At 39.6% G+C, this 25,311-nt stretch overlaps 2 protein-coding genes across 3 annotated transcripts in view; one reads left to right on the top strand and one right to left on the bottom strand.

Moving 5' to 3' along the window:
- LOC106053982 (metabotropic glutamate receptor 1-like) overlaps window positions 1-6,960 on the bottom strand; it is a 21,344-nt gene extending 14,384 nt beyond the window's left edge. Inside the window, exons 1-2 of one of the 2 annotated variants that reach the window (XM_056028185.1) lie at window positions 6,844-6,960; window positions 4,532-4,789 (exon numbers count right to left, since the gene is read on the bottom strand). In XM_056028185.1, coding sequence (XP_055884160.1) covers window positions 4,532-4,789; window positions 6,844-6,870 — 285 coding nt within the window. In that variant the 5' untranslated portion in view covers window positions 6,871-6,960. Of the gene's footprint in view, window positions 1-4,531; window positions 4,932-6,843 lie in introns of those variants that run through there. The other variant, XM_056028184.1, reaches the window with a different exon arrangement.
- Window positions 6,961-8,041: 1,081 nt separating this feature from the next.
- On the top strand, window positions 8,042-19,665 carry LOC106058921 (extracellular calcium-sensing receptor-like). The gene is made up of 6 exons (XM_056025612.1): window positions 8,042-8,176; window positions 9,482-9,764; window positions 11,377-11,515; window positions 13,311-13,453; window positions 14,183-15,691; window positions 18,311-19,665. The coding sequence occupies exons 2-6, from the start codon at window positions 9,531-9,533 to the stop codon at window positions 18,764-18,766; spliced, it is 2,481 nt and encodes an 826-aa protein (XP_055881587.1). The 5' UTR covers window positions 8,042-8,176; window positions 9,482-9,530; the 3' UTR covers window positions 18,767-19,665.
- The last annotated feature ends 5,646 nt before the right edge of the window (window positions 19,666-25,311 follow it).

Here is a 25,311-nt window from a genome sequence, read left to right as displayed (position 1 = left end):
GCACAGACAATAACAATCCATTTTTTTCGATGGTGTTTGGCGATCCCTGGCAAATCGTCAATCGACCCACAAGGGGGTCGCGACCCACAGGTTGAGAACCCCTGCTCTACAGTGTTTTATTTTATCTACTTCTTTAGTTAACAGTGGGTTGTTTTTTTTATCTACTATTTTAATTTAGCACATTTCCCGAAATAATGTAATAGCCTTCATTTGTAAACAGTGCTACTAGTAGACTTCATTCTTTTAGGACCTATACAAATTATCGATTAAAAAGCAGCGTAAGTTCATTGTAAGCATTCGTATCGATACATTTTCAAACTTGACATAATGATTTCGGGGATAGATAGGCCTACAAATGGATGTCCATCCTATTGTTATAAAACTGGTGGTGGCATAGATGGGGGTAGTGGTGTGTGTGTAGTCAGCCGACGCGAATCGCCCCAGGCCAGCGCTAGACGGGCGGTCAACCGTGACGAGTTACGACGGTCAGCCAAGACGAGCAGAGCAGAGCCCGGTTCACTACAGTCCGGTCGACTACAGCACAGTTCAGCGTGGTTCAGCGGCGTGGTTCTGTACGGAGCATTACGACGGTTCAGTGCGGAGTACTCTCAAGTACAGTCAAGAGGAATAGCTTCTTGATCTTGGTCTGCGATCGAGTCCGACACAACGAGCCTAGTGTGTGAAGTCAGTCCTGAACTGTTGAACCCAGTGAAAGCCCGGAACGAGACGGACAGGCCAGTGCAAGAGTTGATACGTCAGTACGGAGTTAACGGAGAAATAATTGTACAGTCTTGTGTTACGTTTTGTCAATTTTGTCAATCGTACAGTATTGGCTCGGATTTATTCAACTATTAAAGTGTCACGTTACTTTGGAGCCCTGAGTTCTCAAGTTATTTAAAGTTGTTGGTGTATTGTGCAGTTTGCAGAGAGCCTGGATAGTGAGATTCGTAACACCAGGGGCGTAACTAGGGATTTGGGGGCCCGGGGGGATTGACCTCTTTGGGGGCCCCTTGCATTTTGACATTCGACATATGACATGAGATAATGTACGCAAAAATATATAAGCCTCAAATCAAATTGGTTCAGTATATCAGTAAACTTAACAAAAGTAATCATCAAGACTCTTTTAATGAATAATACCGTTGTTTATTAGTTAAATAATGCACAAGTGACAAATCTAAATTGATATCGCTTCACGTCCTGCATTCTGTGCAGCAAAGACATCTATAACATCAACTATATCGATACTTTCTAGTATTTGTGACTTCACTGACATTAAAACCATGATAAGCCTTTCTTGCGTCATTGTGCTCCTGAGATACTTTTTGATGAACTTGAGCTTTGAGAATGATCTCTTACATGACGTAATGGAAGTGGCCTGAGTTAGCGGTATTCGTAGGAGGTTGCAAAGTCTGAGCACACGTAATTCCCATATGAAGCCTGTTTCCTCAATATGTCTATTGGTGATTGTATTACTATTTGTTGATGAAAAGTGCTCGTGCATCAAGACATCATTGAAAAAGCGATTTTCCATTTATTTCATCATACAAACAGGAAAAGTAGCACAGTTTGTCATAAGCGTGTCTTCTAACAGGTGTCTTGGTTCAAGAAGAAACCCAAAGGTATCCATTTTCTTTCCAGTCTTTGGAATCTGCCCTTCATCTCCATATGAAATCTGTCCAGCACTTCTGTCGCAACACGTTTGAATTGCTGTTGTATTGACAGTCCTACATTAGAACTCAACTTCCCATCAAGTCTTTTCTTTCATATGGTTGTTTTGATTACAGGGAATCCATAGTATTCACTACCTTCTTTTGATTTTTCGATGGATTGGGTTTTTGTCAGTTTCTCATCATTTTGCAGAAAGCATGAAAGGGTACTAATTTCTTTAGCAGATTCCGTATATGCAGTCCAGACCTTTGTAGTTTCTTCCGAACTATATTAATTGGGCACAGGAGCTTTGACCAGAATTCAAGATAGGCAAAAAATTTGTAATTTTCCACTGCATGAAGAAGATTCTGTGCTAATATTATATGGCATTACGTCATTGTTGGTTGTTTATGTTTTGTGCGAAAGCAAAAGGATTCAGAGTATACAAAAGTGGGAAAGATCCATATCTCGTTATGCTCGAGTATAGAAATACTCCGATAAGTGGACTGCCGTATTCACCATCACAACTGCTGACGAGTAGAAGACTCAGGGAATCATTCCAACTGATCCCAAACTATTGAAACCATTGGTAGCTGAAAATGCAGAGACATTACTCAACGAACGACAGATGAAAAGCTAAGTGAAATACGATGCAAAAGTAAGACTACCTAAAGATTATTCTGTCGGAGAGTTCGTCTAGGTCAAACATGGCAGAAAGCAGTTGTCATAAAAAAAAATTCAGCACCCAGATCTTACATCATAAAGACAAACAATGGAATAACATACAGAAGAAATCAACGCTTTTTAAATAAGAGTTTCGATGAAGACATCTCTGAATACAATGATACCGATGAAGACAATGAACTGCAAACTGTTGCTACAAACGAAACAGACAGTTATAGACCAACGTCTAGAGAACTTGTTCAGTCAAGACAACCAGAAGTGGACGAATTGTTAAAGTTCCTAGTAGACAGTGCCGGTCGCAGTGGGCGCCGCGCTTTCATAGGCCCCGCGCTAATTCCAAGTGTACATTATTAAATTAAACAATTATAACGTATATAAAATAACAGGGTTTTCGCGACCTCCTGATTTTTTAGGGCCTACAGGAAATCTCATGAAAAGGCAAAATATACGATAAAGTCCTGAACTTTTTTTTGAATTTATTCAAATCTCCTGAAGAATAAACGAAATTGACGTTTTGGGGTGCCAATAAATAAAAAGTGGCATTGCGAGGCTGCGAGCTTTCATTTGATAAAAATTTATTGCAAAGACGAAAGTAGGCCTATTTTCTAATTCAAAAAATAATAATTTTGACATTATGCTTACCCCTACCCAGACTAGGCACCGCGCAATCCGTTTCGCATAGGGCCCCGCAAATGCTAGGGCCGGCGCTGCTAGTAGATATCACTATTAAGAACTTTAAAAGGAAGGGTGTGATAATAACTTCAGTAGGAAGGATGTATTAATATTATATGATATTACGTCATTATTTTTTGTTTGTTTTGTGCGAAAGCAAAAGGATTAGATCATTAGATGTAAATAAAAAGAGAGAGTTTCCATTGGATTGAGGAAAGATGAATAAAGGGGTAATAACTCGAGTGTGAAGTTTAATTCTGAAATTATAGACGCCAAACCCGAATAATGGACAATTTTAGCATTGTTAAGAATAACTTTCAGTTATACTCGATTCTGTAAATTTTGCTTCAAGGTTAATTAGTGTAGCCATATAATACTCGCCATTTAGATCTATTATTAGTAAAGGTAACAAGATACCTGGAATTCGCTGTATATCATGCAGTTTTATTCGTGGCAACAAAGTTTAAAATGGAAAATTAGATCTGTGCGGCAAAAATATTTTTAAAATATCTAGGTTTAGTCTTAGTGATAAATTTAATCCATAAATGTTGATTAAAAAAAGACACCCGTTGACACTATTTGTCAATCAAATATATTAATTTATGTATTTACAAATAAATTTCGGACACCCATTTGGGGGCCCCCCCTAGTTGGGGGCCCGGGGGGATTTTAAAATTCTCCCCCCCCATCCCCCCCCTTAGTTACGCCACTGCGTAACACTATGATTTAGAATTTGTGGGCCTGGTTGTATAGAAACGCTCGGGCCGATTTTGACAACCAGTCCGCCACTGCTTCCATACCCGTCGTCCTGGGGGAGGTTGGGGATAGGATGTAGACAACTCTGAAGGAACGTTCGACACATTTTACAAACATTTTACAAACATTTTACAAATATTTTACAAACATTTTACAAACATTTTACACACATTTTACAAACATTTTACAAACATTTTACAAACATTTTACAAATATTTTACAAACATTTTACAACCATTTTAAAATTTAAAAAAAAGTCGAGGTTCAAAAGTCTATCTGGGCGAGCATCATGATGCTAAAGGTGTTCGTTCCACTTTAAAGTGAAAAACAATGGATTTTACAGACCAAAATTATCTTATAAAATTCAGACGTTACTTAAAAAAAGAAGACGATTACGTCCCATGTCAATCTAGTAATTCATGTTAACCAATGACTTAACTTCTGCCAACTCGTTGGTTTTCCTGGCTGATTCAGGCAACCCATTCCATTCTCTAGTATAACTAGGGTGAGAGAAACTGTTCTATTGAAAGGGGGAAAAAAAAAGGGTAAATGGGAAGGTGGGGGTGTTTGCCTCCCGACCAGAGCAAACCTAATTGGTGAGGTAGAAAATCAACAAAGAAATACTATTTTAGTGTTACGGTGGTAAATTGAACTATCTAAAACAGCGGTTCTCAACCTTTTAAGCTCGACGACCCCCTTTTTACAATGCCCCACTCTGCCGCGAACCCCCCCCCCCCCACAGGCTGAGAACCCCTGACCAAAAACTTACCCCATTGACTTTTCTGATTGAGAAAGCTAATATCTCCATAATTTGCAGCGAGTTGTAGAACTCAATGGACGGCTCGCTCCCGCACATCTCATATTCGCCCTTGTTAGTAACTGAGAACAGGGCGCCCAAGTAAAGATCCCCGGTTTCTTTGAAGACTGAGTTGAGGCTCGGGTCCCCAAGCAGATACGCCCTGGTCGAGTCTAGCCCAGCTAATAGTATTATGATGGTGTAGAAAACCTTTGGATGAGGTACTGACATCTTGCAGAAAGAGAGTCCAAACAAGTATACAATCATTAAGAATATACTCTAGTTCTAGTAGCATGTGGATCTAGATGAAGATATATTCGTAAATTATTCTCCTAGGTTCTGACCAACTCTGATTCATTCTTTTATAGCATTAATAAATCTATACATTTATTTATACTAGTCTTCACTACCAGGGCACGGAGCTAGTCAGGGCCTGGCCTTCGGTAATTAGAGGCCCTAAATGGAATAGAAAAACAAAGAATACTTTTAAAAAGATCAAAGTCTAAGGGAAAGAACCGCTTCTTACTGCCAGTTATATCAAGATGGCAGGTTTTAACTCCCTTTCTGCTTTATAAAACAAAATAAGGCCCCCTAATTATTAGTTTTATTGATTCGTGTGTTGTCACCGACTATGAACAAGTATGCAACATTTTAACATGATCCGAGAATGGGAAGTTGGGAGAAAAATACCATAAGTATATTAATAAGGGGAATAAATCCATGTATACATCCACCTCTCTCATTAAGTAGCATTAATTCCCCTTGTTTCAATAGCAAACGAAATAATTAATTAACAATAATTTATTAAATAATTTATTAATTTTTGTTCATTGATTGATATTTTGTCAAGTACAATGAATAATCATGCAGTTTCAACTTGATCCGAGAATCGGAACTTTTTATAAGACAGACTGACAGACAGACAGAGTTGATATAAGCTTTGGAAAAACAAAGACCGGAAGATAAGCAGTGAATTAAAAACCTTCTCGTAGCCTGCATCTAAATCTAAATCAACAAAGCAGTTAAATTCATATAGCGCCCATAGCACGAATGTGCTTCATGGAAGACTTCTGATTACAGGACAAGAAATAATGTTACGACATTCCAACAAAAGGAAGAAACATTGGTCTTCTAGCATATGTGGTCTAACAGGTAGGTCTAAACCAGTGATGCCCAAAATACGGCCCGCGGGCCAGATCCGGCCCGTGACGTGGTTCCATCAGGCCCGCCAAAACGGCGGCACAAAGTGTAGAATTTTCCCTTACAAAATAAGGTTGAAAAAATTTATCTTTACCTACGTTTCGGCCCTCATTTTTTCTCCGATGGAATGGTATTATGATCTTTAACATTTGTGTGTTTACGAATTGGAACTCTGAATGTAGAATCTAAAAAGAAAAGTGAACCTATCTTTACCTTTTTTTGATAAACATGTTAATAAACAAACATGTTTATTTTATAAAGAAAGTGTGGGCTGTTTAATAAAGCGACAACATAAAAACGGCACTATAAAATAAATATGGCGGCATTATTGGTTTGAGTCGCCAATAAAAGATTGTTAAACTACGCCTAGAGATTGGAGGATCCATGTGAATATTTACCAAAAAGAGACCAAAAGTTAGTCGGTTGTAAAGCTATCTTCACTGTTGCTCACATTTTAAGTAGAGAAATGAAGCTGTTTTCTGACGCGTAAAAAAAATATGTCAAATAACCTATTAATTAAGTATTAAATTCACAATTTCTACCAAAATAGTTTCAGAACAATTTCATTTCGTTTTTGAAACGTTTCGGTCATGTGGCCCGCGAGACGAGTGTCGGAAATTAAAACGGCCCGCTGGTCGAATTAGGTTGGGCATTACTGGGTCTAAACATTCGCGAATAAACCTTAAATTATAGTAGAGACTTGAGTGAGGGCAGTAGAGAGTTTTAGAGTTCTGCTATGTCTGACATTTGATCCAGGTTTCGCAAATTTTTCTCTGAAAAAATATTTCCTTTGCAATGTCCTCACCAATCGATGGCCTAAGCGTCTGCCTAGTTTGCCTAAGGCCAGCCCTGATCTGGCCTAGATGAGACTGTAGCTGGCGTCATGAGACTAGATCTAGATTACTAAGACTAGGATCTACTAGATAGAGATCTATGATCTAGATCTAGTCTAGACTAAAACAGGTCTACTCAGATCTAGATTCTAGATCTAACTAAAGATCTAGCAGGCAATATAAATCATATAGCCTTCAAAATATTTAACATTTACTTCAAAACTTTTGCTCAAAAATGAAATTAACATTTACATTGATTAGTAGATAGTTCAGATTCATAATCAATTATTGGAAAAGTTAAAGTTTTCAAATGTTGATTTAGATCAAGGTAATAATAAACATTCAATAATAGATTTGATTTATTCCAAAGTGCAAAAACGTGCTGAAATTTATGTTTCCATATTTAGCAAATGTGAAAAGGAAAAGTGAAGTTCTAAAGAAAACCAATCGTCTTCAATATGGTCTTAGCGTATAATAAAATACAGAATTTTCTTCCAAATAAAAATTACAATAAAGTTCGTAAACTTTAACCTTTATTTTAGTTGGAAAAGGTCAAGGATTTCTAGATGTAGAGGTTCAAGGATCAGTAGATGAAAGATTTCGATGATCCCTAGATGGATAGGTTAAAGAATCCCAAGATGGAAGCGTTTAATGATCACTAGATTAAAATGTTAAAGAATTCCAAGATGAAAGAGTTTGATGATTCCTACATGGAAGAGTTGGAGGATCCCTAGACGGAAGAGTTTGGGGATCCCTAGATGGAAGAGTTTTAGGATCCCTAGATGGAAGAGTTTTAGGATCCCTGGATGGAAGAGTTTGAGGATCACTAGATGGAAGAGTTTGAGGACCCCTAGATGGAAGAGTTTGAGGATCCCTAGATGGAAGAGTTTGAGGATCCCTAGATGGAAGAGTTTGAGGATTCCTAGATGGAAGAGTTTGAGGATCCCTAGATGGAAGAGTTTGAAGATCCCAAGATGAAAGAGTTTGAGGATCCCTAGATGGAAGAGTTTGAGGATCCCTAGATAGAAGAGTTTGAGGATCCCTAGATGGAAGAGTTTGAGATCCCTAGATGGAATAGTTCGAGGATCCCTAGATGGAAGAGTTCGAGGATCCCTAGATGGAAGTGTTGGAGGATCCCTAGATGGAAGAGTTTGAGGATCCCTATATGGAAGAGTTTGAGGACCCCTAGATGGAAGAGTTTGAGGATCCCCTAGATGGAAGAGTTTGAGGATACCTAGATGGAAGAGTTTGAGGATCCCTAGATGGAAAAGTTTGAAGATCCTTAGATGGAAGAGTTTGAGAATCCCTGGATGGAAGAGTTTAAGGATCCCTAGATGGAAGAGTTTGAGGATCCCAAGATGGAAGAGTTCGAGGATCCCTGGATAGAACAACTGTGTAGAACAATTCAACACACACACAAAATACGGAAGTAAGAGATCTAACTTTAGTCCTCTGTTATTTGTGTCTTTTTCACAGAAGAGTTCTTGCAGACTTCATTATTTAATGATAATGAAACGAAGATAAACAAACTTTCATGTGAAAGGCACAAAATTTAAAATAAAATTATAAAAAAAAAGTATCTAAGGTAAGTCTGATAAATATAATAGACATTTATGTTAATCTAGAGTATATTCACAAAGATGCCTAATTAAATCTAAGTCCAATCCACTGTCCACGTTCCATCATAGCAAATATGTTACTAGATCTATGATTATGATAATCTATCTATGAATCATCTCATAGAAATAAGATAAATACACTGGGTATACACGGAACAATTAATGAGTAATGAAGTATTTCCCGTGGCTACGCAGCCCAAGCTGTGGCCTACTTATTTTGCCACATCCAAGGCAAGCATATTCATTGTCCGCCGGTGGTTGATTAAGATTTTCTTTTCGCCGTCTGCGTCTGTCCTCGTCAGCGGATTTTCTTTTCGTCGCTAATGCGTATCCCGCGGTCTTTGTGAGTGACCTCCAGCTGTCTTTTTTTTTTTTACTACCTATGAAATGCTTCCAAAGGCATATGTCTCAAATATCCTCTGAGAACCAGTCCAACTCTTGTCCTTCACGTGTGGCTAAGATATTTGATCCGGCGGAACTGAATTTTTCCTCAGGGTTAGCTTCGAAGCTTTTCCCTCGTTTTGATAAAGCTGTAAGTTTTTTTTTTTCAATTGCCGGAAGTGGTAATGGGTCTTAGCATTCTACAACCTATAAAGTGCTTCCTAATAGCCTCTGATAACCAGTCCAACTCTTGGCCTTTTACATGTGGCTTAAATATTTCATTAACAGGAAAAGGTGTAAAGGCCAGTAATCCAGTAAACTTCGGGCTCGAGAGACTTGTTTACCTTTGCTAGCTACTCACCAAGGATACGTACGACAGTATACATTAATTTCAGCTTCGGGTTACTGAGTGCGTTGGATTATTAAGTTTCGAACTTTCAAGAATAACTTCAGCTGATATAAATTATTAAAGACCTAGATATACATCTCTTGTCAATCAGAAAATGTACTTTTAAGGGCATTGCGTTTGATTTCTAGTCTAGTTCGCACTATAAGCTCCAATGATCCTACAGACGATTTCAAACCTACCGCTGGACGGCGGTTGAGGGCAGCTTGCATCTCAGGACCAGCTTGTTCAAAATTTGAGACCACACTCTTTTTGCCTGATGCCGGGATAGGTCCGCGGGACAAACCTCTTGGCCGCACCCGAAATAGCTGAGTTCGAACCTTAGATCATCGAATTATAGTGCAGAGCGCATACTGCATGACCTGGCTGCTATCTGACAAGCACTTGCCATAGATCAAAGAGAGTATTGTCCATCCTTAAAATGAAAACTTTATCATCACTTTTAATTCCTTCAATAATTAAATTATAATCTTTTATTTTTCAGCCTGTTGTACACACCCCTGACGTAAGCTCCTTACACTTTAGCATTGTCAATGCGACACATTAGCCTTGTAATTCTACACGCTTGCGCAATGGGCAGCGTCGGCAACTTCGTGGTGCCGCCCATGAATGACAGGCTCTACATTGAAGAGGGAGACCTTCTCATCGGCGGCATCTTCTCAATCACAGATGAGATCGATAAACCAGCGTGCGGTCAGAACGTTAGTGAATTCTTCCGCATCGACTTAGTGGAGTCTGTAGTCTTTTCCATCAGGGATATAAACAAGGTCAGGTGCGAGGTCAAGGTTAAGTTATAAATAGTTCGTCGCGTGACCGTCAAAATGGATGATAATCAGAAAGGGTAAAATATTAGTGCCGCATCCTTCCAGTAAAAGTTATTTTGTAATAATTTATTTAATCAATATTTATCATTATATGTTAATTGAGAGTCCGGCAACGCAGTAGGGCAATGATGTCCAACACCTTTCTATCTGAGTTGGGGGGGGGGGGGACATACAAATTTCCGATACATTTCATGTTTATTTTGGCAATGATACCAAACACTTTTCTATCTGAGTTGGGGGGATGGGGGTCGTACACATATTTCCGATACGTGTCATGTTTGTTTTAGCAATGATGTCCAACACCTTTTTATCTGAGTTGGGGGGGGGGACATACAAGTTTCCGATACATTTCATGTTTATTTTGGCAATGATACCAAACACTTTTCTATCTGAGTTGGAGGGGGGGGGGGGTTGGGGTCGTACACATTTCCGATACGTGTCATGTTTGTTTTAGCAATGATGACCAACACTTTTCTTTTTGAGTTGGCGGGGGAGGGGAGTCATACAAATTTCCGATGACACTTTGTTTTGTTGGTTTGTTGTTTGTTTTTTTTGGCAAGTTTCTTTGGATTCGAAGATCATAACTTCCTAGCCCCACAACCTCTCTCAGGACGGCGAAGGAAAGCGAGTGGCAGGGTTAAAGTCGTGGGTCACGGTGTACTCATACCGTACGACAAGCCAGACATCCGCTTTGCCCAAGTCAATGAAACTTATTCTTTGAGAATTACTGAAGCTCTGTATGAGCAAGTTTCAGCAGGCAGGACAACGCCCGGCTCAGAGGTTCGCGTGTAGGTCGTAGTCATCCCTGCTCTAAGATGTGGAATAAATAGTGTTCGTCAGCAAAACCACGACCATGTCCAGACTTATGATTGGCCACACCTACATCACGCACTCTTTTGTGCTGAAGAGAGAGGAGCCCCCACTTTGTGAGTACTGTCACTCTCGCCTCACCGTGGAACATATCCTCATTGATTGCCCCAGATACCAGGATGTCAGGGAGAAATTTTTTTAGAACACACACCTTGAAAACGCTATTCGACAATGTCGACCCTGGGAAGGTACTGGGCTTTTTTCGGGAGGTGGGGTTGTCTACGAAGATCTGATTTTTGAACTGTGAACATATACTATTGACATAAGATTTTTACCAAATTATTAAATTTTTACTACCTTTACTATTTTAACTGTGAATAGACCTTGTTTGTAATGATTTAACTGTATAGAATTTAGCCCTTGTTATATAAAGGGTGAGTGATCTCTAAAGGATTACGGGCACGACATGGCCTAAATTGTGCCGATGTGCCTAAACTCAAAGCTCAAACTCAAAAACACAAAAAAAAACAACAACAAAACAACACAAGATTGAAAAATAGTCTGACTTTCATAATAGCATCTGTAGAATGTGTGACCTATTACGAGCTTTGACACAAAGCGTTTTCCCCCAAAAGGGCAAAGAATGAGGGAGTGACACTTCCCCGACACTCTGTATTGTAATTTGAATTTTTTTTTTCTTTGAAATATTTAACAAAATATCTTTTTGCTTATTTACCTCTTTCAGCAGTTATTTCCAGACCTGAAACTTGGGTTTGTTATAACTGACGCCTGCAATCAAAGAATTATAGCAGCTTTGCAGGCGTTGAGGTTTTCGCGCAACTCTGAGGTGCAGAATTCCCGAAACGGCTCCAGTAATCTAAAAAGTAAGCCTCTTTCATTCGAATTTCCGGTAGTAGGCGCGGACTGAATCCCTAGAGAGGGCTTGGAATTGCTTGGTTGAAATTCTACAGGATATACTGCAGGGGTTGTCAACCTATGGGTCGAGACCCCCCTTAGGGGGTCGATTGACGATTTGCCAGGGGGTCGCCTAAGACCATCGATAATATGGATTGTTATTGTCTACTCTATTTCTGTATGTGTGTGTTTGGCGGGGGGGGGGGGGGTCGCGCCAGAGTAGGGGATTGTAAAAAAAGGGGTCGCCGAGCTTAAAAGGTTGAGAACCGCTGATATCCTGGATATATTTACAGAGAGAGGGGGGGGGGAATGATTGACAGATTGATAGGTAGATCGGGACCCTCCACCCTCGACACTATTTCTGAGGAATAGATAGATAGTGTGAAGAAACAAGTCCCTTTATGTTTATAGTGCCTTTTTAATTGTGTAAAATTTTTAACAAAACATATATACGCGGCAAACGTTATATACAGATACCCAACTTCACTCGCTGACTTTCTCTCTCTCTCTTGTTTACACACTCGTCACTTCCCGCAAGTCCCCTAACTCTCCGATACCCAACACTTGACCGTGTGTCACGGTTGACCACAGAGTAACCGTGTCACAACAGATAGATAGATACATAGATAGATACATTTATACATAGATACATATAGATAGATAGATAGACATAAATAGATATATAGATAGATCAGATAGACATAAATAGATAGATAGATAGATAGATAGATAGATAGATAGATAGATAGATAGATAGATAGATAGATAGATAGATAGATAGATAGATAGATAGATAGATAAACAATCTGCTGCCTCTCTCTATATAAACTTAGTCACATGTAAATTATGAGTGAGTCTGGTGTGAATGTACACTTTGGTTTCTTATAGTTATAATGTTTTTTGTTTGGTGTAATGCACAAATTGTAAGACAAATTTCCTTACGGATAATACAGATTATTATTATTATTATTATTATTGTATCTAATGTCACAATCTCAGCCGGATTAAAAAAAAATAGAGTCCATGGTTACAATGAATAATAAATATATATAAATGTGTTTCCTTCGTTATTTCGCTTGTAGTTTAGGGCGTCTTAAGTTCACTTAGCTGAGATCATGTCACAGTAAATATGGTTAGTCGTTGCGCGGTCTCAGCAAAACATAAGAACCTCTTGGGTGGGGTGGGGGATGTCTAGGAGATTGTTCCCGTGCTGCCCTCACGCGCCCAGCAAGCTCAGCTCAGCTCAGCTCCTGTCTGGCGTATGACTTGCTTAGACTTTCCTCTCGCGCCGATCGCCGCATGGGACCCAAAGTAGTCTCAACAATTATCTGTCCCTGGCAATGTCAATGTATGAAGACACTCAGCCACAAGTTCTAAAGTTGTACATATATTTATTTATTTTTTTTGGTAGGAATGTTAAAAAGCGGCAAGATAGCAAAATGACGGACAGAAAAACAGACAGACTGCACACATCTAGATGCTTCTTTTTTTCTTACTTTGGGAGCTAAAAAACGAAGTTTGATAATGTTTTAGAAATAATGAAGTGATTTCTCCTGGGGATTACAGACAAAGCGTTGGAATGTGGGAGTCTGTAGGAGAGTGGAAAGTTTAGGTCAAGAGAACCTTTTGACAGAAGTAGGTAAACCATTTCCGGTTTGGGGTGAATTAACTTGGATTGTCGACCTTGCTCCCTGGTTATCATTGCCGGATATCGAATATGTATCATGGGAATTATCTCCGTTTTACCCTCTTCTATGTCTACAGACGATAATTTTCAGTCCTTTGATGTTGTCGGCGTCATTGGGACCGAAGCCAGTTTGACCACCATCCCTGCAGCTATAGTTCTCGGCGCCTCCCAAATTCCAATGATCAGTTTTAGGGCCACCTATGATGAATTGAGCGATCAGGTCAGTTACTTCCCCTTTTGTTTGTAAACTGTTCCCTCAGATTTGAAGATAATATCTTATAATTTCCTATCGCCCTCACTTGTGACACTCGCCCTCACTTGTGACGCTCGCCCTCACTTGTGACGCTCGCCTTCACTTGTGACGCTCGCCCTCACTTGTGACGCTCGCCCTCACTTGTGGCACTCGCCCTCACTTGTGGCACTCGCCCTTACTTGTGAGGCTCGCCCTCACTTGTGACACTCGCCCTCATTTGTGAGGCTCGCCCTCACTTGTGACGCTCGCCCTCACTTGTGACACTCGCCCTCACTTGTGACACTCGCCCTCACTTGTGACACTCGCAATCACTTGTGGCACTCGCCCTCACTTGTGACGCTTGCCCTCACTTGTGACACTCTGGTTGCTTGTGTGTGAAGGTAATGGTTTATATTCTCTCTCTGTGGCATTTTACATCTCGAGAGACGATTTTTTTCTCTTTGCAACTTCTTGTGCGGCTAAAGAGGCCAATCCTTGATACACAGCTGCGATCGCAGGCTGGCCATCTGTAATCACCAGGCGCCGTTGCATTTTCACCCTTCGTTCTGCTTCTGGTGTGTATGGCGTCTGCAATCCGTGACCCTTCCTTTATGCTCGCTTAACGTGTGGAACTATTCAGTGCCACTGTTTCATTGTTTATATACATGTATTAAATGAAATTATGGACTAAAAAATATTTTTTTTTGCCATTTCCAGAAGCTCTTTCCTAATTTCTTCAGAGTTGTGTCCCCTGATGAAGTCATGCTGAGCAGCATGGCTCATTTTATCGAAGATCAGCACTGGTACTATTTCTCCGTCGTGTACGACAACGACTACCAGTACCAATCTCTGATGTCAAAACTCTCGCGCACGACTTACTGCGAGAGCGTTCAGATCAAAGTAGAGGAGACTTCCAACTTCACGGACGTCCTCACCCAACTGACCACTGGTAATTACAGCTCCAAGATCATCGTCGTCCTGACCAGCGACTTTATCAGCAAGATCATCAGCCAGAAGGTCTACGAGCTGAAGTTGAACAGGAAACTTCTTTGGCTCGGCTCCGACTCGTGGGCGCAGCTCATTTTCGACGGGCGCGCCCCGGACGGCACGATAGGGGTGAGCTACACGTCCACAGTCCAACCATCAGAGGACTACATGCTTCACTTATCTGGCCTCTACAACAAAAGTCAAAACCCATGGATGGTCTCTGCGATGCAAAATTTAAAAATCACCAACGAGACTTCTTATAAGAAGATGATCAGACATTCTTATTACTTGAATCCGTCTTTGTCATCATTGGCACACAAATCCGTTTACATGCTCTTGTACCTTTTAAAACAGTTTTTAGGATCTAAAAATTGCTACTCGGGCCACGGTGCTGAGATTGCTAGATGCTTTAGCAACTACAGCTTCGAATTCCAAGCGTATTTAAGAAAACATTCGAACCGAGATGGTCAAAAAAGCGATACCCCTTGGAGAGTCAAGGATGCCACAGGTCGGTTTTCTTTTTACCAGCTGGTATCGAAAGATGGTCGTCACGTGTTGGGCATCAGCCATCATATCATTGGCGAAGACAAACTGGTGGAAAGGGAAAACCCAATCAGCGTCAACTCCTTTGATTTCCATCCAGACTACCTCGACCCGACACGCTTCTGCATGCCGCAATGCGGAAATAACGAAATTCGACAGCACTTTACGCACTGCTGCTGGCGTTGCAGAGCCTGTTCGGAAGACAAGATCGTCTCCGAGTCTGGCTATGCCTGCGAAGAATGTCCACTCCTGCACTGGCCTTCTTATCTGAACAGTAAAGGTACTTGCCAAGAGATAGAGCCAGATTTCATTACCTTATCACAACCCGTTTCATTTCTCCTCCTAATTGTAGTGGTCATCAGCTCCTTGTATGTGGTCGCGGTGCTCGTGTGGTATGTGGTGAACCAAGGCCACTCGCTGGTCAAGGCGTCCAGCCCTGACCTCAATTACGTCCAGTTGGTCACCTTTTTGATGGGCTACATCTCAGTGGTGTTCTTCATAGTGGAGCCGACGCACAAGAACTGCACCATCGGGTTCCTTCTCTTTTCGTCCAGCTTCAACATCTCTTATTTAATCATGTTGACCAAAGCCATTAGAGTGTACAGGATTTTTATCACGTCCGTGAGAACAATAAAGATTCCTTATATCAGCAACGAGTTTCATATATCGGTGTGCGTGGGGTTCTTTTTAGGCGAGGTGAGTTCCTTTCCAATTGACTGCAAGACTCACTTCCTGTTGTGTTCTTAGGAGTTTCGTACCTGTTTATAATAAAAAAACAAAATAAAACGAAAGCTCGCGTGTGTGTGTGAATATGATGAAGTGAGAGAGAGTGAGAGAGATAGAGAGTGAGAAAGAAGAGAGTGAGAGAGAGAGAGAGAGTTAGAGAGAGAGAGGGAGTGAAAAGAAGATAGTGGGAGAGAGAGAGTGTATGAGAAAGAGAGAAAGAGAGTTAGAGAGAGAGAGTGAAAGTGAGAGAGAGAGTGAGAAAGAAGAAATTGAGAGTGAAAGAGAGAGAGAGTGAGTAAGAGTGAGAGAGGGAGTGAAAAGAAGATAGTGGGAGAGAGAGAGTGTATGAGAAAGAGAGTAAGAGAGAAAGAGAGTTAGAGAGAGAGAGTGAGAGAATGAGAGAGTGAGAGAGATTGAAAGCGAGAGAGAGAGTGAGAAAGAAGAGAGTGAGAGTGAGATTGAGAGAGAGAGAGAGTGAGAGAGAGAGTGAGAAAGAAGAGAGTGAGAGAGAGAGTAAGAGAGAGAGAGAGAGAGTGAGAAAGAAGAGAGTGAGAGAGAGAGTAAGAGAGAGAGAGAGAACGAAGAGAGTGAGAGAGAGAGAGAGAGAGTGAGAGAATGAGAGAGTGAGAGAGATTGAAAGCGAGAGAGAGAGTGAGAAGAAGAGAGTGAGAGTGAGATTGAGGGAGAGAGAGTGAGAAAGAAGAGAGTGAGAGAGAGAGAGTAAGAGAGAGAGAGAGAGAGAGAGAGTGAGAAAGAAGAGAGTGAGAGAGAGAGTAAGAGAGAGAGAGAGAACGAAGAGAGTGAGAGAGAGAGAGAGTAAGAGAGAGAAAGAGTGAGAAAGAAGAGAGTAAGAGAGAGAGAGTAAGAGAGAGAGAGTGAGAAAGAAGAGAGTGAAAGTAAGAGAGAGTGAGAAAAAAGAGAGAGAAAGAGAGCGAGAAAGTATAGAGAGTGAGAAAAAAGAGAGAGAAAGAGAGCGAGAAAGTATAGAGAGTGAGAAAAAAGAGAGAGAAAGAGAGCGAGAAAGTATAGAGAGTGAGAAAAAAGAGAGAGAAAGAGAGCGAGAAAGTATAGAGAGTGAGAAAAAAGAGAGAGAAAGAGAGTGAGAGTGAGAAAGAAAGAAGAGAGTGGGGTAAGGGCTCGAATCCTTGTGAAGAGTGAGATTTTTAATTTCGGGATCTTCGGGCGCCTCTGAGTCCATGCAGCTCTAATGGGTAACTGACAATAATTGGGAAAAGGTGAAGGCGGTTGGTCGTTGTGCTGGCCCCATGACACCCTCGTTAACCATAGGCCACAGAAACAGATGACATTTGCATCATCTGCCCTATAGACCACAAGGTCTGAAAGGGAAACTTTACTTTACTTTAGCAAAAATTATTATTATTAATTATTACATACATAAATACATACATACATGCATAAATAATAAATACATACATACATACATACATACACACACATATATATTTATACATAGCGCTACTTTTGGTCCAATCTCATTTGTGGACAGGTGGGGGGGGGGGGGTATCTAGTTTTCCGTGCTGCCCTTAGGCGCTCAGTAAACACAACTCTGCCCGAGTCGGGTGTCGAACCTCGAGCCCCCTTCCAGGTAGCCAAGCCAAGTTCAAGCGCACTTAGTCTCTCGACCACGCTTCCCACCGCACATGCATATATACATACATACCTACATACATATATACATACATACATACATACATACATACATACATACATACATACATACATACATACATACATACCTACATACATACATACATACATACATACATACATACATACATACATACATACATACATACATACATACATACATACATACATGCATTATTACATACATACATACATGCATACATACACACACATATATTTATACATACATACACACATACATTCACGCACATATATACATACATACATACCTACATACATACATACATACATACATACATACATACATACATCCATCCATCCATCCATCCATCCATCCATCCCAGTGGCACTACAGCCCATGGAGGGCTCTGGCCTGCTTTAACACATTCTTCCATTCAGATCTCTTCTGGGCCTTTCGTCTCCACGCCCTAACCCCAAGCTGCTTCAGATCTGCTTCCACGTCATCTATCCATCGCATTCGGGGTCTGCCTTTGGGTCGCCTGCCTTTTGGTTTTTGCCTGTATACGATTTTCGCCCCTCTGTTGTCTGACATTCTTTCAAGGTGACCTGCCCAACGTCCATACATACATACAAACACATATAAATACACACATACATACATGCACACAAACATACATACGCGTTATATTTTGATTTATATATTAGACATCGCCTCAGCATGGCTGCCTGGTCGTGCGGTTTGCACGCTGGACTGTCGTTCAGATTTATCGATGGCCCCGGGTTCAAACCCTGCCCGCTCCCATCCCCCCGTCGTCCTGCGGGAGGTTTGGACTAGGAAGTAATTATCTTCAACTCTGAAGGAACATCCGAAACATGTAAAACATTTTACAGACAAACATTTTGCATACAGCTTGATACCATCGTAGCTCTCTCTCTATGTAATAATCGTTCTTCCCACAGATCCTTAGATTCTCGGTCATCAACTACCTCTTCCCCATCACGGCGTCGCTGTTCCAGCCGGTGCCGAGCCTCCAGTACGCAGAGAAGGCCTGCGCCATCCCTGACGCCCACGTCGTTGTGTTCATCATTCTGGACTCCCTCCTTCTCCTCACGTGCATCTTCCTGGCCTTCAAGACCCAGACGCTGCCCAACAGGTTCAGGGAGAGCCGCTACGTGTCCGTCTGCGTGGTCACCGCCCTGGTGGTCTGGTCGGCCTTCCTGCCCGCCTACTTCACCTCCGTCTACCGCAGGGACCAGACGATGCTGGTCGTCTTCGCGGTCCTCATCAACAACAACATGACCCTGTCGATGCTCTTCGTGACCAGGCTCGTGACGGTCGAGTACCTCAGGGGGCACGGCTGGCTCTTTAACGTCGCCAGCTTGTTCTGCTTTTGTGAAAGAAGTGTAGAGAAGTAAAGAGAAGTGGCAACCATCGCATTTCGTGCCCCCCCCAAAAGACTCCTCCCGCTAGTGACGCCCACTGTATACAGTATAGTCTTGTTTCGTAACTTTCTGCTTATGTGAAACAAAGTTAACTCTTTCTCTCCTAACTGACGATACCAGCGTTGATTCCACCAGAATGTGGTAAATAATTACGGAGAGAAAGAGTTAAAACTTATAAAGCGACGTCACTGGATATATTACAGTCTTGGTTCATAATTTTTCTGCGAATGTGAACCTTAGTTACCTCTCGCACCCACCCTTTGTGACACCACTGGATAAATTTAAAAAAAAAAATGTTTTAGAACTTTTTTTTTCCTTCTGCGAAAAAAAATTTAACAACTGAATGGAAATGGACGGGTTCTAATTTGAAAGTAAGAGTAATCAATTATAAAAATCAAAATGCACAATCCAAGCAAAGCCAAAAATATGACCCTGATGTGAAATATATCTAAAAATACTATATTTACTATCGCTGAAATAGGTTTAGATTTCGATATATTGAACCTCGTCAATCAAGCTATATATAAATTGGGAATTGGTGAAACTGCCCATGGGAGCTGGCTCATAAAACATTAATAACAACTTTATGTCGCCTTTAATTTCATATTAAACAAGTTAAATAAACAAGTATCATGCGCTGATGTGGTAAAAGGGAGAGTATCCAGACCATCGTTATGAGCGTATTATATTTTTAATTAGTATCGCCACTAACATAATTGATTTCAAACCAAAAGTAGAGCATATAATTGTGCTAAACCAATATCCTTGACATCAATAACCATAGATGTCTTGTCAAACAGAAATCAATGCAGTGAAACTACGCTTTTCAAGACAAAGCATAATCTGTAATGATCAAACTGACACCTCAGGATTTTGTAATGACCCAATTGACATAGATATCATGATTTTTAATGACTCAATGGACACATCATGATTTTGTAATGATCCCATTGACACATCATGATTTTGTAATGATCCATTTCAGAGTCACATCGTGATTTTGTAATGATCCATTTCAGAGTCACATCATGATTTTGTAATGACTCAATGGAAATTGCATGATTTTTTAATGACTCAATGGACATTTTATGATTTTGTAATGACTCAATGGATATTTTATGACTTTGTAATGACTCAACAGACACATCATGATTTTGTAATGATCCATTTCAGAGTCACATCGTGATTTTGTAATGACTCAATGGAAATTGTATGATTTTTTAATGACTCAATGGACATTTTATGATTTTGTAATGACTCAATGGATATTTTATGACTTTGTAATGACTCAACAGACACATCATGATTTTGTAATGATCCATTTCAGAGTCACATCGTGATTTTGTAATGACTCAATGGAAATTGCATGATTTTTTAATGACTCAATGGACATTTTATGATTTTGTAATGACTCAATGGATATTTTATGACTTTGTAATGACTCAACAGACACATCATGATTTTGTAATGATCCATTTCAGAGTCACATCGTGATTTTGTAATGACTCAATGGAAATTGTATGATTTTTTAATGACTCAATGGACATTTTATGATTTTGTAATGACTCAATGGATATTTTATGACTTTGTAATGACTCAACAGACACATCATGATTTTGTAATGATCCATTTCAGAGTCACATCGTGATTTTGTAATGACTCAATGGAAATTGTATGATTTTTTAATGACTCAATGGACATTTTATGATTTTGTAATGACTCAATGGACATTTTATGACTTTGTAATGACTCAACGGACACATCATGATTTTGTTAATGATCTATTTCAGAGTCACATCATGATTTTGTAATGACTCAATGGAAATTGTATGATTTTTTAATGACTCAATGGACATTTTATGACTTTGTAATGACTCAATGGACATTTTATGACTTTGTAATGACTCAACGGACACATCATGATTTTGTTAATGATCTATTTCAGAGTCACATCATGATTTTGTAATGACTCAATGGAAATTGTATGATTTTTTAATGACTCAATGGACATTTTATGACTTTGTAATGACTCAATGGACATTTTATGACTTTGTAATGACTCAATGGACACATCATGATTTTGTAATGACTCAATGGACATTTTATGATTTTTTAATGACTCAATGGACACATCATGATTTTTTTATAACTCAACGGACACTTGCTTTCACGGCACCTTAATAAAATTCGTTTATATTCTCTATCAATGAAATTAATCTGTATTATCTAGTAGTGCTATTAGTTTGTGTACCAATTAAAATCGATGTCGATTTTTTAAAATGGTTTTCATTTGATGTTGTGTTGACTGATTTAAATGGTGACCTAAAACCTTGACCAGGACAGTTCCTCGCACCATCAGACGTTAACGGAATTATGTTTCATTGATTGGTCAAACTTGAGAAGACAGTGAGAATGGACCTCATTCAACGGTCACGTGATAACCATTGATAAAAAAAAAAACTGTCACGTGATAGCCATTGTTCGTCTTTCTCCATTCCTCCCTTTGTTTTTTTGCCTTGTTTAGAACCTCTCTCCATGGCAGGCCCGTGCATTCTTTAATGTTGTCCTCCCATCGCTTTTTCTGTCTGCCTCTTCTTCTTTTCCTGGCACTGTTCCCTGAAGGAAGATCTTTGCGAGCCCGTAGATCTTGTAATGAGGCCAAAGGTTTTAGGTGTTCGTCTTTTCACAATAGTTAGCAGGTCGTCATGGGCTCCGATCGCTACAGTAACCCTGTCTCTGATTTCTTGGTTTGTGATGCGGTCTTTGAATGTGATGCCTAGGATCCTTCTGTAGCATCTCAATTCCATTCCATTCCAATTCCTTTCTTCTTCAATACCTCTAATTAGCTTGCGTAATTAGCGTGGGAGGATTTATACTTGCTGGGTGAAGAGATGCGAGAACACGGATCTCATAAACGGCTCTAACAGTTTTCCTAGAAATTTTTACAATCTATAAAGATTTTTGGAAAATAATTAGGAGTAAATTAGCCAAACATTGAAAACTCGGTTTGACTGCTATAATTTTTCAAAAGTATAATCGTCTGAAAATTATATTTGGTCTCTTTTTAATAACCTAAAGTGTGAATTCATGCATGTATAATAAATTAATGTCTTTTTGCTCCGTCTTATTTTAGTCGAATGTCGATTTGTGTTGAGAAGGTGTATTTTTAGTCGAATGTTGATTTGTGTTGAGAAGGTGTATTTTTAGCCGAATGTTGATTTGTGTTGAGAAGGTGTATTTTTAGCCGAATGTTGATTTGTGTTGAGAAGGTGTATTTTTAGCCGAATGTCGATTTGTGTTGAGAAGGTGTATTCTTAGTCGAATGTCGATTTGTGTTGAGAAGGTGTATTTTTAGCCGAATGTCGATTTGTGTTGAGAAGGTGTTTTTTTAGTCGAATGTCGATTTGTGTTGAGAAGGTGTATTTTAGTCGAATGTCGATTTGTGTTGAGAAGGTGTATTTTTAGCCGAATGTCGATTTGTGTTGAGAAGGTGTATTTTTAGCCGAATGTCGATTTGTGTTGAGAAGGTGTATTCTTAGTCGAATGTCGATTTGTGTTGAGAAGGTGTATTTTTAGCCGAATGTCGATTTGTGTTGAGAAGGTGTATTTTTAGCCGAATGTCGATTTGTGTTGAGAAGGTGTATTTTTAGCCGAATGTCGATTTGTGTTGAGAAGGTGTATTCTTAGTCGAATGTCGATTTGTGTTGAGAAGGTGTATTTTTAGCCGAATGTCGATTTGTGTTGAGAAGGTGTATTTTTAGCCGAATGTCGATTTGTGTTGAGAAGGTGTATTTTTAGCCGAATGTCGATTTGTGTTGAGAAGGTGTATTTTTAGTCAAATGTTGATTTGTGTTGAGAAGGTGTATTTTTAGCCGAATGTTGATTTGTGTTGAGAAGGTGTATTTTTAGCCGAATGTTGATTTGTGTTGAGAAGGTGTTTTTTTAGTCGAATGTCGATTTGTGTTGAGAAGGTGTATTTTAGTCGAATGTCGATTTGTGTTGAGAAGGTGTATTTTAGTCGAATGTCGATTGTGTTGAGAAGGTGTATTTTAGTCGAATGTCAATTTGTGTTGAGAAGGTGTATTTTAGTCGAATGTCGATTTGTGTTAAGAAAGTGTACTTTAGTCAATGTCGATTTGTGTTGAGAAGGTTTATTTTAGTCGAATGTCGTTTTGTGTTGAGAAGATCTATTTTAGTCGAATGTCGATTGTGTTGAGAAGGTCTATTTTAGTCGATTGTGTTGAGAAGGTCTATTTTTGTCTCGAGTCCAATTGCTTGGCTTATCCAAATAGGCTGCTGCCTTTGGGAAATGTTCCCTGCCTTTCCTGTTCGGCACGCTACATCATGGTAGGCATCTCCATCATTTGTTATGATGCTGCCAAGGTATGTGAACTTGTCCAACTCTTCAAGCTCTGACTCGCCTAGTCTGACGTGGGGGGGGGGGGGGGAAGGGGGCACCCGTTGCCTTATATCCCACTCGCAAAATTTGAGTTTTATCCAAGTTAATGCGGAGGCCAATTTTAAGGTTCCTCCCTATCTAGGCTCTCCGTCATTTTTTGTGTGCTTTTATCTGTAGCCCCGAGCAGTGCAACTTCATCCTCGGCCAAGTCCAAGTCCGTCATGGTTTTGTCCACGCCATGGAAGACCAAAAGGCAGTCTGGTTCGCAAACACAAAATCGTTGTCCCAACAGCATCATAACCATGTGAGACATGGAAGTCATCTGCCATTCAGAACGATTTGTTCTTTTACCTTCGTAGGTAGCCAAGACAAGCCAAGTTCAAGCGCACTTAGCCTCTCGACCACTCTTCCCACCAATATTACAATCATGTGTTAATCTAATCATGACTCTGCTAAGTTGTTGAGAATTACTATATACAGACACATCTTCATGACTAGTGTCGCCTGGGGGTGATCAGTTAACAGTTAAAAAGAAAACTTTTTGTAATAAAATCTATGGTTCTATTTAACCTTTTAATGTCTATTTTGGGTTTCTATTAATTCTTTAAAAAACTGTTTGCTGTTGACTTTGGTATCACCGCATAAATTTCTTATGCTCCCGCCACCACCTAGTGACGCTACTGCTACATGTAGGATAATTTAGAAATGTGGCATTACTACTGTGATGGGTGCTTAATTCTGTACTGAAGTCAACTGTAGATGATGGTTAGATTTCAATCAATGGACCTCATTCACCAATCGTAAACAAACAACATTTAGTCACGTGATCTTATTGATAAAACAACGGGAAAAATGTCACGTGACAACCATCATGAATTAAACATGAGATCGTAAATTATATAGAAGAGATAGAGCACCACGTGGCTAAATGTTGTTTGTTTACGATTGGTGAATGAGGTCCATTACTCAGCAAGCGTTTGGGTGTCTTGTTCGGGGTGTATTCAATGTAGGCCTAGTTGAACGACAGCGCATAATCAACAAACATCATTTTTTAACTCGTGAAAAGATGTGGTCAACACTGATGAACAATGAATAATAAGTTTAATCCAATAGAAGGCCACAGTCAGAGTCTCTGTCAACTAAAACACGTCTTTACCCAAGAGAATCCTATCGCTAACTGATTTTCCAAGTCTCTAACCCAAAATATCCCAAACGTCACTAGTCCCGTTCAATATGCGTCTTCTATGGTGCGTCTCTTAACTAACTAATACTATAAACTAGGTGCCTAACACTACAAAATACTTCTCAGCCAGGAGACAAGATGTATGTAGAACGACTGGACAAATTGAATGAATATTCGCAGCCTTTCTATTGGCAAACATATTGCTAACAACATACTGCTGATAGGGAGTAGTGCATTACTTGCACCCTCAACACAACCCAAAACGCATTGAACTCTTTCTTCTCTCCTAATTTTATTTTTACCCCCCCCCCCCGGTTGACGGAGGACATTGCAGATACACTACGGTGTCTGACATGTTTTTTTTAAGATTGGTCAAATGTTTTTTTTTTATTTCTATGCGGAACATACATACATACATACATTCATACAGTTTTTTTTTAAATGCCTATTTAATTTATAAATTAGTATAGATTATCATAAGTTTTAAATCCTTTTTATCATTTATTTCAAGTTTTACAAACTCAAACACTAGCTATTTTATATTTTAAGAATAATTTCTATAAAAAATCTGGAAATGGATAAAGATGTAACCTTCATATTCGCAATGTAAAAACCATCCATTTTTTTTAGAATGTATTTGATGTGTTTCTAAAGATAAGATAAGATAAGATAAGATAACTTTATTGATCCAAACAAATGGAAATTCATTTTGACTACTGTTGACAACCTCAGCGTAACTACTGTACAATAACAATATAGATGCAAATACGAACAACATTCACACACGAAAAACACATACACACTCATAACCAGCGCTTTATAAATAGACTTCTATGTACTTCTCGATGATGACAGAATGTTAATTTTTAATGTTGGTCATCCAGTGTCTAATATTACTGAATGTTTTTAATTTTCTTCTTTGATATAATTATGTTT

This window comes from Biomphalaria glabrata, chromosome 4 (assembly GCF_947242115.1).
Source record: "Biomphalaria glabrata chromosome 4, xgBioGlab47.1, whole genome shotgun sequence".
Lineage (NCBI taxonomy): Eukaryota > Metazoa > Mollusca > Gastropoda > Planorbidae > Biomphalaria > Biomphalaria glabrata.
The sequence above is the reverse complement of the archived record's forward strand: the minus strand, read 5'-3'. Positions and strand labels throughout refer to the sequence as shown.

Excerpts from the sequence above, each read along its gene's own strand:
- LOC106058921 (XM_056025612.1), top strand. The coding sequence starts at position 9,531 with ATGCGACACATTAGCCTTGTAATTCTACACGCTTGCGCAATGGGCAGC. Across the intron at positions 9,765-11,376 it reads CCATCAGGGATATAAACAAG|CAGTTATTTCCAGACCTGAA; the intron begins GTCAGGTGCGAG and ends TACCTCTTTCAG. Across the intron at positions 11,516-13,310 it reads CGGCTCCAGTAATCTAAAAA|ACGATAATTTTCAGTCCTTT; the intron begins GTAAGCCTCTTT and ends CTATGTCTACAG.